The sequence below is a fragment of the Protopterus annectens genome, chromosome 7.part0, assembly GCF_019279795.1.
Source record: "Protopterus annectens isolate FY-2018-M chromosome 7.part0, PAN1.0, whole genome shotgun sequence".
Classification (NCBI taxonomy): domain Eukaryota; kingdom Metazoa; phylum Chordata; order Ceratodontiformes; family Protopteridae; genus Protopterus; species Protopterus annectens.
This window is the reverse complement of record NC_056739.1, coordinates 620400219-620418600: the sequence shown is the minus strand read 5'-3', so window position 1 is coordinate 620418600 and position 18382 is coordinate 620400219. Positions and strand designations below refer to the sequence as shown.

General features: G+C 39.2%; 1 protein-coding gene across 1 annotated transcript in view; it reads left to right on the top strand.

The window, feature by feature from the left end:
• Positions 1–18382, top strand: part of VPS13C (vacuolar protein sorting 13 homolog C) — a 6956796-nt gene that overhangs the window by 5812116 nt on the left and 1126298 nt on the right. The window contains exon 68 of the mRNA XM_044076309.1: positions 17449–17593. Coding sequence (XP_043932244.1) covers positions 17449–17593 — 145 coding nt within the window. The remainder of the gene's footprint in view (positions 1–17448; positions 17594–18382) is intronic.

Below are 18382 nucleotides of genomic sequence, written 5' to 3'. Positions count from 1 at the left end.
TTCTTCATCCATTGGAAAAAGAAGAGACAGTGAGGAAGCAAAGATCCTATCTAGTAGAATCTAAGGGTATAAACTACAGGAAAAATCACAGGCAAACTTCTTCTTGTGTCAGAATCGATATTGCAGCATCGTACATGTGATGCCGACTTTAGATCTCAGAGCAATCCAGACAATGTTCCTGTTGCAGAACATGTCTCAATATCTTATTTCCGTTTCTGATGATGTCCCATATGTCCCCAAATCTGAGCATTCCATAAAGGCAGTCTCCATTGCAAGACCTAGTTCCAGTTTTTATGTCACACAATTTGATCATATTTCTAGACCCAGTGTGAAATACACAGCACCCTGGACATGATTGTTTTATGTATATTCAGTTTTGTATAATTTCATATCATAGGATTATTTCTGTACAATTGCATGCCAATCAATGTCATTGATGTGTGACCTATTTCTCAAAGAGGGAGGATGTAGAACAGAGCGCGTATTGTAACTTTAAGAAACATTTCCAAGTGTTTGCACATGCATATAAATAGTGAGCATGTGCAGGCAGCACTGCCATTTTGAGAGAACAGCCAGTGTGAGCATGTATGAGTGTGGTAGTCAGTCTGTTTATGCTTTTGCTACTAACTCTCAAACCAGATGTTTGTGTATAATAAAGCGGCTTGAACCAAACCCACAACTGTTAACCTGTTTTATCCTGACCGAGTGACGGTAAGAAACTGAATACAGTGATAGGGATTTTAATCAGTCCACATATGACAATGTTGGTTATACACTGTATTTTTTTGGTGGGAAACCTCTGAGGATGCTCCAACTATTGCAGGATCTAGCGAGGTATATGCTAAAGGGTGCATTGTACAAGATTATTGGTCTGTTGAGGGCTAAGTGCAGTGGTGGTATGACATCCTTAGATCTGGATTCCCTTATTTATAAGCTGAGAGAGACAGAATGATTTCCTCACCACAGTGGACACGTGGCCAAAGTTCAGATTGCTGTCTGAGTACCCAGATCTCTCACTGAATCTGCTCTTAGGAGGGTGCCATCAGTGTTGTTATTTGCAGGGGTGTTTGATTTCCCAAAAGGTATAATTATGAACTTCTAATTTAGTTTAAGGCCATGACTCTGGTACCAATCATTAGTCTAAATCAGACCTTTCTGTAGGATATCAACATCATTTGGTGAATCAGTGATTGCCTTCAACTTGCCATCATCAGCAAACTTGGTCAGTCAGAGGCCATCTGCATTTGCATTGATATCTGAGAAGTATATTCCAAACAGGAGGGGGACTGCCACCGAGTCCTGGGGTACTACACTGGTGGTTGGCCTCTTGCTGGATATAGATTCCCTCACTCTTAACAACATGAGTCCTGTCCATGAGCCATTTGTTCATCTGGTGATGTAGAGATTTATTTGTGAGTTTCTCTTTAATACTGGAGTGGGGTAATGTGTCAGATGCCTTAGGCAGGTCAAGGTAGGCGCTATGCACCGACTTACCCTCATCCACGGCATTGGTGACATTGTCAAGGAAGTTCACCAGATTGGGCATGCAGGACCTGCCCTTGACAGAGTTGAACTGGGTTGGGTCGAGAGTCTGGAGATTTCTTATGTCATTGTTAATCAGGTCTTTGATTATCCTTTCCATAGCCTTGCATATGAGGCTAGTCAGACTTATAGATTGGTTGTTTCTTGGGTCAGTTGATGGTCCCCCCCCTTGTTTGGAAGGTTGACTGTTGCTGTCCTGCACTCCACTAGGACAAAACCTGTCTGGAGACTGGTTTAATAGAGATCTAAGTTGGTCTGCTAGGTCATGTTTCAAACTATTTAGTAGGCACCCTGGGATTCCATCAGGGCCGATTAATGCAGTGATCTGATATTGTCAATCTTCATTTTATCCTTGACAGATGGGTTTAGTTTATTTATTTTATTTTTATTTATTTTATTTTACATTTGTTGACCGGGATAGTCGACTGGATTCATGTCCATTTTCAGCAGAGGCCCGGGGAGAAAAGCTCTAAGCGTAAGCAGATACAGCATTACATAATACCAGCATTACGTATTACAGACTATTTACAGAGATTACATAAGTAAGCAAGTTAAACAAGTTCCACAGGTTACAGTTAATCCTGCGCGTAAGTCAGGATTAAATTAAATTACACAGCAAAATGGTTAACAGATTTTTACACATTCTAGAGAGAGTTAGCTAGGCTTGATACATTGACATAGCCAGTTAAGTGACAAATGTTGTTTGAGTCTAGTTTTAAATTGACCTAAGGTGGAAAGTAAGTTAATATCAGCTGGAAGAGAGTTCCAGTATCTACTTACAGAGTTTGCAAAGAGAGAATCACCGGCTCTGTTATTAATTTTGCTAGTCTGAATTAGTAGTTTGTTTGAGGATCGAAGTGGTCTAGGATTGTTATAGGGGGTGATAATATCTTTAAGTGCAGGAGTATTGTCCGGATTTTAGAGGATTTTATAGACCATAATCAGTTGGTTATACCGGATTAGGCTGGATAGTTCAAGCCACCCAAGCTGATTTAGATTGATGCAATGATGTGTCCTAAAAGGCAGCCCAGTGGCAAACCTGGCAATGTGGTTGTAGAAAATTGAGCGTTTGTTATGGACAGTCTTGTTTAAATTCGAGAGTAGAGGGGATGCATACAGAAGGGTTGAAAGAAGGTGAGAGCGAGCTATGGCAATTTTAGTTGGAGGGGTTAGGAAGGCTTTTATTCTGTAAAGTGACCCTAGTTTTTTTATTGATGGTTTTGATAGTTTGGTTAACATGTAAGTCAAATTTTAGATTATTGTCTATGATGACACCTAATAGTTTTGCAGAGGGGTCAGGGGAGATTATTGTGCCATCATTTGATTTTATGGTAAAGGTGAAAGCAGCAGACCTAAGTGTTGGTGAAAATAACAGCATTTTAGTTTTTTTGGGATTTAGGATCAGACGATGTTCAGAAAGCCAGTTTTCTATTGTATTAAAGGTGGTCTGGGTAGCTGACCATAGCTCTACTGGAGATGTGGCTGAGCAAATCAGAGTAGAGTCATCAGCATATTGGATACAGCTGACTTTTGGGATGACAGTATAAAGGTCGTTAATGAAGATGGAGAACAGCAAGGGCCCTAGTATAGAGCCTTGTGGTATTCCAAGGGTGTTAGGTAGAAGGTTAGAGAGTTTGTTCTGCCAGAGGACAGCCTGCTGTCAACCATTCAGGTAGGATTGAAACCATTGAAGGGCTCCATTATCTAGACAGAATGTTTGCAGGGTGTAGATTAAAAGTTGGTGATCAGCCATATCGAATGCCTTGGAAAGATCTAAGAAGAGGGCTGAGGATATATAATTATTGTTGCAATTATGGTTTATGGTGTTGGTAAAGGCTAGGAGGGCTGAAGTAGTGCTGTGATGAGGATGGAAGCCATGCTGAGTGTCTGCCATAAGGTGATTCTGGATTAGGTGGTGCATGAGTTGTCTATGAATACATTTTTCCATAATCTTTGCAAGTGGAGAGAGTATAGCTATTGGCCTATAATTGGAGAATTCAGTAGAGCTGCCTCCTTTGTGAAGTGGGATTACATAGGATATTTTCCAGATGGTGGGAATTTTAGCTTCTACTATGGTTTGATTGATTAGTATTGAGATGGGGTAAGCAATAGCATCAGATGATTTTTGTAGGTACTCCGCAGGGAGTTGATCAGCAGAAAGTGTAGTGGGTTTTAATTTTTTGATCAAGGTATAGACAAGTGAAGTGGCGACTGGTTGGAAGCTGAACGTGAGTAGGTTTCTAGGGGTGCTACTTTCAGGACCAGGGGAGCTAGGAGGTAGTTGGCTAGCTAGGGCTTGAATTGTCTCAGTAAAGAATTGGTTAAAACTATCAGAAACGTCTTCAGGGGTTTTATCAATAGTAGCAGCAGGGATTGGGGTTGGTTTGTCCAGGATGTAGTAGATTATTTAAACCTGCCCAAAACTTCTGAGGGTTATTTTGATTTACTGTCTGTAAATTACAGTAGCATTGTTTTCTGTCTTGTAAAATTGATTTTTTGGTTTCGTTCCTGGATTACCTGTATTTAATGTGATCTTGAGGGTCTTTAGAAGAACGCCATAAAGCCCATGCTTTATTTCTAAGGGTAATTTTGAGTTTAGACTCTTTAGAAAGCCATGGTGCAGTTTTTGCCTTGGTTCTCTTTGCACGAACAGGTGCATGCAAATCAAGGATCTCAAGGAAGTTGTTAAAGTATGCTACTGCTTCCTCTAAGGGGAAGTGTTTTAGAATAGACCAATTACATGAGTTTAGTTCTTCTTGGAATTTGGCAGGGTCAAAGTTTTTATTGTTTCTAACCTTTATGAGTAAGGGTTGTTGGGAATTAATGGTTTTGTGCTTAATTACGTATGTGAGAAGGTGATCGCTTAGGCCATCAAGGAGGGTACCAGAGGTGTACAGTTGGAGGTGACTATTTGAGTACCCAGTCAAGTATACTTTCTTTTTGGTTGGGTTTACCTATCCTGGTAGGGGTGAATATAAAAAACTGTCTTTCGGCTTTTCCTGGATAGGGGTCGCCACAGCGGAACTCCGGTCCGCTAATGATTGGCAGTAGAGTTTTACATGCTGGCTTGCCGGGCCTAACGCACAATCTTCAGCGAAGGAACACCCATTCACGCATGTCGACACACAGAAGACGGTCTGAGAATCGAACATGCAACGTCTAACTGTGAGGCGACAACGCTACCACAGCGCCACCACCGCAGTAGATAATTTGTGTAAATGCATGTAGGTCAATATGGGTGGTTTGGGATTCTGAGGAACAGGTGCACCAGTCTATGTTAAAGTCTCCAAGCAGTAGGGTTTCTTGGGGGTAGTGACATGATAGCTATTGCAGGTTATCTTCAAATGTAGCTATATTGTTACCTGGGGGAATGTACATACAGATGATATTAATGCATTTATTTTTATTAAGTTGCAATTTGGTGGCAAGAATCTCTGAGTTATTAATCTGAGGTGGTTGTATTACATCTATGGTGACATTCAACTCAGATTTATAGAGTACAGCTACCCCACCCCCCTTCCTCGAAGCACGATCCAGCCTGTGTATGTTGTACCCAGGTGGTAACACTTCATTGGCTTTAGTGTTAGGTTTTAACCAGGTTTCAGATAAACAGAGAATCTCAGGGGAGTGGTCATTCAGAAGTGCATGCAGTTCATGTACCTTGTTATTAATGCTTCTAATATTCTGATCTTGGAACCGACTTAGCCGCTACTACAGATCGTACCAGCCAAAAACTCTGAAGCTGCAATTCTACCTAAAATCCTTCTTTCTCAATTACCTCAGGTATTGCTTGCTGCTTTCTGAAAACGGTCATGTCTAGCTACTGTTATTGAGCATTAGTGAGTTTAGGTAAATTTTTCTCCTTTTTCTTATAGTTTTCTGTCTAGTTTCCCTTTTCCTTTGTATTGTTACATTTGGTGTAGTCTGAGTGTAATCATTGATACGTTTTCCCTTTACACTTTGGTGTGTTCCCCACTGTCATTGTTGATGGTCCCCTCCCCTGTCGTAGTCTTTCTATCAGCCCTGTACATGCTTGTGTACCTGTATGACTATCATCGTTTGTTAGTCTCTTTTTACCCTTTTTCCTTCTATCTCAAAATATAAAAATATAAGTAAAAATTATATCTCTTCTGCTCTCGCTTTCCCTTATTTTTTGTGTGGAGTGAGATGTTTCCCTGCTTGACATGCCTGAGAGAGGGGTAAAGGCCCCTCTGACTTCAAAAAATACCAGAAGTGTGACCATAAAATTCCATCATCAGGCTATCATTTATTATGTGTGTATTGTCTTGGGCCTCACCATTTACAGGAAAATTGCAGCATATGCCATACTTTCAACCACCGTGCTTTAGTTGAAAGGCAGAAGAAACTTATTTTAAAAGGACTTCTCCCTTCAGCCTTTGGTAAAGCCTTATCTGGTGGAGATAAAGCTAAGACAGATGTTTCATCACATTCTTCCTCGTCCTCTGTTGAAAATTCAAAGAAAAGAAGTCTCTCTGTTCTGAACTTCCCATTGGTTCTTAAAGCCAAAAAAATGAAAACTTCAGCTCTGATATTTCCTATGAAACTGAACACCTCTGCTTTTGACACTGCAGAGCTGACATGCATTTGGGTATTGGTATCAAAACTTCTTTTACACCATTAGCTACTCCTTCTCTAACCTCCTTGGAGGTCTTAGAGTCCTCTATTCTTGAAATCCCGGTACAGACTGTACCAGCTCCAGAGTTGTTTGCTTCTTCGAAGCTGGTTGTTACCCTGAGCTTCTCCGGTTGTTTCTGAATCAAAGACCTCCCAGAGCTGTTGCTACCCTGCCGGTTCTGGGGGACAGACTCGACTCCAAGTTTTTCAGAGCCATCCCTGCTCCTTGGAGCGTTGGTTCGAGTTAATTCGGCTCCGCCTTCCATCTTGGGGGGGGGGTCAGTTTTTCAGAGCAGGGAGGGACCACAGTTCTGAGACGGTCCTTGGTTCTGGGCTGGACTCCCTTCCCTCTTCAGGGAGGCCATCCTTCAAGGCTATGCAGAGGACCATTTCTCTTATAGAGATTCGGTTGGCACCTTTCGTCTCAGAACAAGTACCCCCCTCTAGTTCTGTTATTACTCCTGCCTCTACACTGGGACAGCGGGCGCTGAAGCCTCAGGTATCTCTAGCACAGGTGCTGTCATTTCTGATACCTCCCCACATTATCCCCCTGAGGAGGTCCCTCAAAAAAAGAAGTGCAAGATGAAGCACTTGAATTCCCCCCACAGGAAGAAAACACAGATTTCAATGAGAAGGAAGGGGTCCCCATGGTCTCCACCTAAAGATGTCTCAATTGGGGAGATATCTTGGAAATTTTAAAACAGAGGGGTGGCTGGAAGTCCCAAAACCCTTCCTCTGAGGAATCTGTTTACCTGCAGGCTTTCGGCACCCACCCGTCTACCTCTTGGATGACTCCACCCACTGATGAACTAATTTATTTGATTTCTCAGTGGGCATGGAAGGCTGCAGATACCATCAAGCCCATCCCCAAAAGACTGGACAAGATTCTCTTCGCTCCTGAAGACATGTTTTGGGCTAAGAAGTTGGCTGTAGATGCTATGGTCATAACGGCATCTACTAAAAAGGAATTTGCTGAGGAGAGTTCCTCTGTCCATCCTCCCAATAGGGAGCCTCTGGTCATGGACAGGTTTGGGTAGAGGGGGTCTACACTTCATCAGCCTTCACCACAAGGTCCTTGAATTTCTTGGTAAATTTCACCAGACTCCAATGGGATCTGATTAGAGTTGTCAGACTGGCTCATAACTGCTTCGACCAAGCATCGATTAGTAGTAGCCAGAGACTACGCCCTCAACATCTGTGCCCATCTGGGGATTACCATCAATCTAGAAAAGTCACATTGAACTCTGACATAAAACTTAGAATTCATAGGGGCAGTACTGAATACCCAGACAATGATAGCATCTCTTCTCCCAGAATGACTTCAGGGAATTGTGGTTCATGTTTGAAAGTTAATTCAAAGGAAGAAGGTTTTAGCATGATTAGTCTTGCCAAATCTAGGATCCATGGCAGCTTCCATAACTCTAGACCCATTAGCTATGTTACAGATGACAGTTCTGCAATGGCTACTAGCTTCCCAGTGGTCTGTCCTTCACCACCCAGTGTCAGACCAAATCTTAATCACAAACCATTACAAAATGGACCTTCTTTGGTGGATGTATTCCAAGCAAATTCTTCATGGTTATCCCTTTTTTTTCCCGGATCCAATGGCCATAGTGACCACGGACACCTCCCATATGGGATGGGTGGGGCATTATCCAGGCAAGACAGTCCAAGGGACTTGGTCCCCATTAGAGGCTAACTTGCACATCAATGTCCTGGAGATAAGAGCAGTGCTTCTTACATTGCAGGCCTTTCAGGCAGCTCTTCCTCAAGGGACAATTGCAGTTCAAACAGACAATATGTCAGGGGTATGGTAAACCAATAACCAAGTATTACCCCCTTTGTCAAGAAGCAGTCAGTGTGTGACCTCATCCAGCCACTTTCTAATGGCAGTGCACATTCTGGGGAGTTCCACTGTGATTGCAGACAAGCTGAGCAGATGTATCCTTCAGCCTCACGACTGGTCTCTCAATCTAGATGTGGCAAAAATGATATTCCATCTTTGGGGTCAACCTTGCTGCGACCTGTTTTCATCTCCCGTAAACAGCAAATGCAGCAGTTACTTCGTCCTGATTTCCCCTCCGTGAATGTCACACAGAGATGCTTTCCTCCATGATTGGCCCCCCCCAGTCTGCTGTATGCCTTTCCTCTGGTACCTCTAGTCCCCACATTCTTACAGAAAGCACTCAGGTTGAAGTTGAAAAGTACAGTAATCCTTTTTGCCCCCTTTTGGCCTCGACAGATTTGGTTCCCTTTTCTTTGGCCTTACTTGATTCGTCAGTGTTGGATTCTGGACACAGTACCAGATCTCCTGTCCCATTAAGATGGACTTCTTCACCCAAACATTTTGAACCTCAAGCTGACTGCATGGTTCCTTCAATTCCACTAATTGCTAGGCATCCTAACATGTCCTCTCCAGTACATCACATCCTTTTTATCAGCTCGTAAACCTTCTACTAGAAAACTATATTTAAGTAAGTGGAAGAGATTTACAATTTGGGTCCAGGAAAAGCAAATCGACCCTTTCTCTGCTTTAGTTGAGCATAGATTTCTTAGCATCTCTCTTCAGTGCTGGGGCTTCTCTATCCACCATCAAACTATAATTGGCTGCGATTTCTGATTTTCACAATGGTTTAGAAGAATGTTCTTTAGCCTTTCACAGGCTTTGTAAATTGTTCTTAAGAGGCACACTTTTGTTAAAACCCCTGTATAAAAATACGACTCCTCCTTGGGATCTGAATTTAGTACTGCAGGTGGTAATACATTCCCCTTTTGAACCCTCTGTGGAATGCAATCTGAAATTTCTGTCTTGGAAGACACTTTTTTTGGTAGCCATTACTTCAGCCAGAAGAATTTCAGAAAACCAGGCCTTATTTGAACCTCCTTATCTAGTTTTCAGTAAGGACTGGGTATCTTTATGAACAAACCCCCTCCTTCCTACCCAAAGTAGTGTCAGAGTCCAATATTAACCAGACTGTTAATTTACCGGTGGTCTTCCCTAATCATTCTAACAAAGGAGTATACACTCTACATTTACTAGACGTCCATAGACAATTGTTTCTATCTTCACAGAACAAAAACTATAAGGCAATCAAGTCAACTGTTTTGTTTCTGTTTCTACTGCAAAGTTGGGCAAGGTAGTCAACAAGATTACCCTCTCCCAGTGGCTGAAAGATTGTATTTCTGTAATCTATCGTAAGAATAAATTAGCCTAGCCTGAACCTGTCAAAGCACATTCTATAAGGTGTGTAGCTACTTCAGCAGTCTTCTAGTCTAGAGCTTCTATGGATGACATATGTGCAGCAGCTACTTGGGCTTCTCCCCATACTTTTATTGCTCATTACAGACTGGACTTGGTTTCTAGGGTAACATCATCCTTTGGCTCAAATGGTGCTCAGGAATATCCTTCCGTCAGTCCACCCAAGTTTTTAAGTAGCTGGGGACTCTGTCCCATTTGTCAAAGATAAAATGATTGACAACATCAGATAAAGAAGTTATGTACTTACCATAATGTTCCATCTATGTTGTTTCCATCTTCATTTATCCTTGACCCCCCCCCTCCCCAATCCCCTGATGATTTTATGTCTGTCTGCTTTTGTTTCTACCTTATTGTAGTTGTGTTTGTGGTTGACATGCTAAACACAAATAATGTACAAGGACTACAGTGGCAGGCATCTTACAGTTCATAGCTTTTCTGTTATATTGGGTGTCTCACATTGCTGCACTTTTCTCTCCTTTCCTTGATCCAAGCTCATTTGCTAATATTCTTTTCAAAACAAGGGCATATTTGAGAGAGAGAATTAAGCACACTTTGAGGTTGTTTAGGTATTCCAAGTAGCTGCTTTGGGTTAGATATCAAAGGTTATTTCTGGCTTTTTTATACCATGTTGCATTTTCCTTCAAATAGTTTCTTTTATTTTTGGTATGAAAATATATTTTTTCCTGTGATATTGGAAAAGATTAATTTAACCCTTATCCCCATGTCATTAGCAAAGGGAATTGGTCCAGTAACACCAGTTAGGGGGAACACTACATTTGTTTATTTTTATTATTGGACATTTACTTCCAGGAAAGTCCATCTGGGTCAGCAGCATGGGGAGAAAAGCATCAGACTTAATAGGTTAAAATTATTGTTACAATTATACACGTAAGTAAATAAACATTCCTGTTTCTCAGCTTATACAGAAGGTAGGTAGTTTGTCATCAGACATAGGATAATGGATATTAATTCATTTATATAAGAGTTTAGATACTGGGATTGTTGAGCAACATATATATTGTATTAGCAGTGCATACAGATAGTAATACTGGAGAAAAGCTTATTTCCAAAAGTTGGTCATATATTAAAATTAGGAGGCATAGTAACATACGGAGAAGAGGTGAGTGGAATGTAGAGAGAAGTTTAAATGAAAGTTGACTATAGGGATATAAAAGAAAGAGGAATTCTGAGTAGTCTTGTAAGGAAGGTAGATTGGAGAGTGAAAGGAGCTAGGATATGATATAAAAGGAAGAAGTATTAAGAGGACCTAGGATACAATCAGAATATTTAGAGAAAGGGCAGATAGATAACAGGGCCAGAGAAAAAAAGTTGTGTACAGTGAGAAGGGTGGAGATGGTAGGGGTTCATAAAATAAAAGGCGGAGGAGGATTTAGAAAGTTGTCAGCCAGGGTTGGAGCAGGAGCATTTCCAGGCTTTGTTTTAAGTACTTTAAGGAAGATTTGAAAGGAGATGGGTTAGATATTGTTTTAGCAGGGGGAAGGGAGTTCTACAATTTAGGTACTGAGGAAGAATATAAGCTTTGACCCAGTAATTTGGATGGATTTGAAGCATTTAATCTTCAGACCACAGGATTCTGGTTGGGACATGTACATTTACTATATGAGTGAGAGATGGACATGATAAAGGTGTATAAAACATGTTGTGAATGTTGAAAGATGCACATAATAAAGACAGTAAGGAAGTTCAAGCCATTGCAGTTAATATAGGGGTATACAATGGTGTGTGCTGGTATTTGTGTTAGAGGCAAATTTGGCAACTTTGTTGTAGCAGCTTTCTAGTTTAGATCTCATGGATGATTGTAAGTGAGTGAGAATTGCAGGGCAGGAGGTAGGATTTGAGAAGTGTAACTTTGGCTGATGTGTTAGGGAAGAGTTTATTTTTATAAAGAATACCTAGTTTCTGGTGGGTTTTCTTAATGTTATGATGGATATGGAGATCAAACTCAAGTTGATCGTCTATTATGACTCAGTTTAGTGTGAGTCGCTTTTTCAATCTTTGTATTATCAGCAGAGAGGATCTTGAAATGATTTATATCGGGAGATTTTTATGGCATAAAGAGAAGCAGCTTTTTTGGGGGTTCAGAAAGAGTTAAGAGTTAGTAAACTAGGTTTCAATGGAAGTGAATGTTTTTTGGGTAATGTGGTGCAAATGTGGGAGTGTGGGAGAAGTCATCTGTATATTGTATGAGAGTTCCTATGGATGAGGAAGTGTGCAGGTTGTCAGTAAAAATAGAGTAAAGGACCAAAGATGGATCCTTGTGGGATACCTGTAGGGGTGTGGGGAAAAGGTGAAGTGTAACCTTGCCACTTTACTGTTTGTCAATTAGTGAGGTAGTTGTGGAACCATCTTATAGAAGGGAGGTGGTAGTCCCAGGCTGGAGAATCTAGTGAGGAGTAAGGAGTGAGAGACTGCGTCAAAGGCTTTTGATAGGTCAAGAAATAATACAGATGCAAGCTTACCAATGTCTCTAGCCTTATTTACTGAGTCCATAAGTGATAAAAGTACTGTGCAAGTACTCTGACCTGGATGGAAACAATGCTGGGTTTTGGTAAATTGTTTTGTAGTAAGAATTGCATAGGTTGTTGGTGTATAACTTTTCTAATGTTTTAGTGCTAGAGGATAATATGGTTATTGGTTGATAGTTAATTCAGTAGAGCTTCCTCCTTTGTGGATGGGAATATGCAACATTTTACAGACATTAGGAAAATTAGGTTTTGAGATGGTTCAGTTAAAGAAAATACTGATGGGGTATGCAGTGGAGTTTGCAGCTTATTTAATGTACTCTGATTGGATGTTAACGAAGGTTTAAGTTTGCGTAATATTTTTATAAGACTTGTAGGGACATGTTGAAGTGAGAATTGGGATGAGTTATGAGGAGCATTGGGGGGCATATCGTTACCTGGGTACTGGTCAGGGGGTTAAGAGATGGCAAGATAAACAACTATAGAAGAATAAGAGCTAGTATTGGGAGTTTTGAGATTAGTATAGTTATAGATTGTATAAAATAAAAGCTGAAGCCATTAACTATTTGAAGAAATGAGGCATCAGGGCATGGACAAAGGTCTTTTTTGTCTCTGGGTTTAGCAGGAATGAGATGGAGAACCAGTTTTTTGGGGGGTTAGATCAATGTTCATGTTGGATGTGGACATGATATAGTTCTTTTTCTCTTTGTTGACTTGCTGTTTTACTTGATTGCATGAATAACTGTATATTTACATCATTTTTTTCTCAAGCTTTGACTCTTTTTTCATATTGTTTTTACATGATGTAGTTAACCAAGGAGCAGGATTATTTCTAATTCTTTTTGTGTGCATAGGGACATTAAGTATGTGTAGAAAATAATGTTAAAATATTGCACAACCTCATTTAGAAGGAGACACTTCAGGCTTGACCAATTTATATGTTTTAGCATTTCATTAAACCTTTCCCAAGAAAAACTTGTTTAGGGTGCAGATGCTTTTCTGAGTGTGTTTCTTAGTTTGGTGAGTGGTGGTTCTGAGGGCATAAGTAGGTAGTTGATCACTTAGGGTATCAGGGAGTATGCCAGTAATGGTACAGTTAGCAGGGTGGAATACTAAGATCCAGTCTAGTATGGATTGTTGAGTATATATTTTACTGAATCTAGTAGGAGAGTTAGTTTGAGTGAAAATTAAGAGATTTCTGCTATTAGTTGCATTTTCAGATGAGGGTATTTTACAGTCAGTATTGGCATCACCTAATTCTCTCATGGTTAATTGTTTGGGAGACCCAGGCTAATATGTCTTCGAGGGTGGGTATATTCTGTGTTGGAGGGTTTTATAGTACTATGAAGCAGATATTTTTGGTGCTGTTAAGATTTAGAAATGATATAAGAATCTTAGCATTTGCGAATGTTGGAATGCTGTAAAGGAATGATATTAGAAGTATTCTTATTAAAAGTATTCTTGCCAGAAAATGTGTATAGTTTTTATGATTTATTATTTATTCTGTAATTATATTTTTCATGCACTATGTTACATACATATTAGTGACTCTCTTCTCTATAATCTATGTTCAACTTTATTGCTTGCTCTGAATCATTTCTCCCCGGGCCTCTGCTGAAAATTGGCTTTGTTCCAAGTCTGACTTTCCTGGTAAACAAATGTTAAATAAATAAGTTTATGTTTGCTTATTTTCTTCTGGGTGATTGTCTTAGTCTTTGTAACCAATGTTGATTTGTAATTTTGTTTTAATTGTACTATGGAGCTGTTCCCCCCAGGCTTCCTCTGAAGATGGGCTCATACTCAGTTAGGCTTTTCCAGTAAACAAATGTCAAAAAAATAAGTAAATAAAATAAGTAAATATTGGAGTAGAATATGCCTACACCTCCTCCCTTCTTATAGGTTCTGTCAAGCCTAATTATATTGTAGTTGGGGGGGGTTACGATTTTAGAATCATTTACATGTGATATTTTGTTATATAGTCTACTAAGGTTTAATGTTACTGTATTTAGGGCTTTGGATGTTTTCTAGAGTATGTGTTAGTGTAAGGGCCAGAATGTGGGTGGATATCTGCATATTCTTTTAATAGGGAGATAAAATATTAGTTTAGTGAGTCACATTTATTAGTAGTAGTAGATGCAATAGGTTTAAGTTGTAGTTTAGTACAGGTTGTGTTAAAGATTTTAGGTGTAGGGTAGCAGATTATACTACTGAGAAATAGTTGAGGGAAGATATTAGAGTAACCGTTGGTGTGACAGAGATTTGTTGATGGAGGTAACTGGAAATTTGAATTGTTGGAGTAACAGCTGGTAGGGAAGAAAGGTAGGAGAAGAGTAGCAGTAATGTGGTGAGATAAGATATTAGAAACATAATCAATCAATATGATACATATTTAGTGGAGAGGAGCAAAAAAGAGTATGGGATGAATCTTAGAGGGTGTGACGTGGTATTTCTTTAAATGGATGGATTATCTGTGCAGGAGCTGTAGTAGAAAGTGCCAAAGCATAGGGGGATTAGTTAGATTAATTAAAAGGTGGTACTGATTAGAGAGAGAGAGATGGGGTGGAGTTAGCAGAGTTTAGAAGTGGTGGGTGGGAATTGGGGGTAGGGTAGGGGAGCAGAATGACGCCTGAATGGGGCAGGTTTCACCTGTGTTAGTGATGTAGTTAAGAAAAACAATCCATAGAGATGCAAAAGACTTGCAGGTTATGTGTTTTATATTTCAAGTGACTCTACACATGAACACTCTGTTAAAGTCTTAAGGAAAACAGTTTTTAGAAAGTTTTTTGGCCCTGCAAAAGAGATAATAAAGGGAAGTAGAAGAGCTAATAGCTCATCCAAATCCCCTAAATGGCTTACTGAAATGAAACAGATATAGTTATTTTGTCCCTTAGATCCAAAAGACAAAGTAGTCATACTACTAATTCGGTTGGGGTGGGATTTTCTCACCTCACACTGCGTACATACCAAAAACCCAGATAACAGTTTAATAATTTGAGTATAGAATGACATTTTGACCGCTTTACTAGTATTTATACGCTGAATATAAATTAGTGATTCTAACTGTGCTACTATCCCTCCTTTGTAGTTTTGCATTCTGTTTGGTTTAGTTTTAACACAGATCAACTCTGGATCATGGCGATGTCTTTATTTACCAGCACCTGGAGAGCTATTTTCCTTGGTCCTGCTGAGTAATGCTGTAGACGGGTGCGGTTTTGAGAATGATGCGGCACAAGAGCAGGTGATCCTTTAATGTTATTGATGTCTGCCAGTGTATAGGTCCCATCACCCCTGTCCTATATTATGCTGGTCTTCCACTGTTTTTTTATCTGTATTTTAAAAAAAATATGTAGAGGTAACACTTTTCTCTTTTTCTTAACTGTTATTATTCAGAATGTGCTTAAATTTCACATTTTGCATTATCTGATTTTATTATTATGACATTTTTTATATCATAATTAACAACATTAATTTGTAGTTGTAGATCTTTGCTGGGAGTTTGTTCTTCATAATAGAAAGGACCAAGTTGAAATGCATTGCTTTTTGAATGCAGACATTTTGTGCTGCAGAATGCTAAGAAAGCTTTGTGTACAGTGAGAGAGGTGGACTGCTTTGGCTTTTGGCTGATGAAGGTTGAGTGATTAACACAACAGTACCAGCATGTACGGGGAAATACTATAAGGGAGCTGTACAATTTGAGAATCTGCTCTTATGACAAATGACTCACATAATGGCCTTGTGATGCATAGCCATTGATTTATTGTTTTCAAAGAGAACAAGGTTTCCTGTCTCTGAAAATTGTTTCAGATAAATAGAATGACTAGTGTAGACATGAAAATGCAAATCTTTAACACATATTTCTTTGCACTGGACACCATTGGGGACTTGGTTAGAGGCATGGTTACATGAAGATGAGTGGAGGTCTGGATGATAAATCTTAAAGTTTGACTGTTATCAGAGTCCTGGTAGTCATTTGACTTGCACAATTTTGAAAACAAGCTGGTTTGTTTGTTTATTAGAAGCTGTTGATCTGAAATAAATTTTCTGGAGACAAAGGTATGTTGAAATAGCAAGCAGAGCGTCATGAACTGGATGCAGCAGCATCTTAAGACTCACAAAAAAGTGAATCTAAACAGTAGTAAGCTGATGGCTACTTTTATACACAAAAATGGAGAAGAATCAGCAGTTTATAATCCATCAGCTTTGATGGTCCCTTTGGAATATTCTTCACTATATTCATGCTTCCCAGCTGACTGTTGCATTGTCCAAAAAAACTTCTATTTTCCATTTAAGTGGCAGCTCATTGTGTCCCACCCTTTTGGAAAGTTCCTTCTCTCAGACTTCATTTTTCTCATACTCTAACAGCCAATAAATTTTGCCTCACAATACCTTATTGGTATCACAAAGTAAAGGTCATAGTATCATCTGCCTAACAGTACTCTACCTATGTTTCTAACAATGTTTTTGTTTCCCTCACAGCCTGATAGTCAGCAAAGCATGGTTATGCTTTTCCTATCTCAGCTTGCACAAGTGTAGTTGTATGCATGATGTTTAAAATAATTTTAATTGAAAAAAATCCATTCTGATACTTTTGCCCAAGAATCCGTTTCACATTTCTTTGTTTTTTATGTTTATTTTTATTAATAAGTACATCGACTTTCTGTTGAATCGAAATCTTGTACATAGGAAAATAGTCATCAGCACTGGGTAAACCCTTTGAAATGTAGACTTGGGTAGAATTGCATTTGTTAACTTAGATGCTCTTAGGTTTGGATATATTTCACTGTTGTGCAGTCAGCTTATTATCACGAACCTCAATAACATTACTCCAGACCTGTCTGGAAGCAGATACTCAGCAAGATGTGTTAATGAATTGCCCCCTTTTCATTTCAAATATTTAACCTCTTATTTATATTTCATTACAAATTTTAATCATTATGTGGTATAGCCTTATACTGTTTTATTTATTTATTTATTTAGATAAAGGCCACAAGTAGCAGGATCAGTTCAAAAGAATCAGTTTTATTCCAAAACAAGAAACCAATAAAAGTTAGAGCTTTCGTCTTGCTTCATTGAAGTTCCACATGAAGGACAAAGATTACATATCATTGCTTATGACAGTAAACAGTCCTTATGTATAGCATTACAGAGATAACATAACATACAACAATAAACAGTCCTTATGTATAACATTACATTTAACAATAAGCAGTCCTAATATATAGCACTAAGTATATGTGTACATTAAATTACAAGAATACCGTTATTAGAGTTTAGACATATATGCTAGTTAGAGACAGATTACAGTGCTGGCACTCTGTTGACACACACTGATGTTGGAGAGTATACTTACTGTTAATGAGTACATCATTTTATATAGTGTAAATGCTAGAATACTAAATTGCATGGCACTTTTTTACTTTTAAAATCAAATTACAGTCTTGTATTTAGACTGCTGCAGCTTTTCAGTGGTTAGTTAAATGTTTTGTCTAAGTGGCTTTACTTTCTCTAATGACTTAGTTTATTTTTCAGTTCTGATGTCATATGGGAATACAGACCAAAGCAGAGATGGAAGCCTTTTCAAGAGAAAAACATCACTTTATTAGAAAATGCTTATAAAAAACATCTGAACAATGCAGAAGATCCAGGCTGGATTAAACTAGAAAACAACTTTGAGGTATTGAAAAAAACATTTTAAAATGAATGTTTACATTTACTACATATGATCAAGAGAAAGTTATTTTTTGGTACTTTTTAACTCTGATGATTTGCCAGTAAAAGCATATATATTTTCATAATTTGCTTTGTCGTGATTTTGTGTTATGGTGATTATTGATGGTGAAAGTTTAGTACATTCAGAATTCAGTGCATTTTCAGTAAAGTACACTGTAGTGTATTCTGTATGCTTTTATTAATAACAGTAATAATACCCATTTGTTAACCAGGTAAGCCCACTGGGACTCAACAGTCCTTTTCAGTGGTGATCTGGGAGCAATGTTTGGTTATGTGACTTTCTCAAAGTCACAAAGGGGGACTCAGGGAATCAAACCCTGTATCACAAGAATGTTAACCCTCTACACCAGATGCCAGGTATTACTTTACTATATACATCCCTTGAAATACAGGTAGTTAAGGAGTTTAACTTGTTCATCACTGCAGCATATATCTACAGACTGTATTTTATCTTAATTGTATTATTTATTTAAAATTTATTTAACACTTGTTGACTGGGAAAGTCCGACTTGGAACAAAGACAGTTTTCAGTGGAGGCCTGGGGAGAACACTCCAGACGCATGCCTTTGAATTGTGGGATGAAACCGGAGCACCCAGAGGAAACCCACATGAACACAGGGAGGGCATGCAGATTCCGCACAGAAGGCACCCCAGCCAAGAATCGAATCGGAGAACCTCTTACTGTGAGGTGACAATTCTACCGCTGCACCACTGTGCCGTCCATTTCACTTGT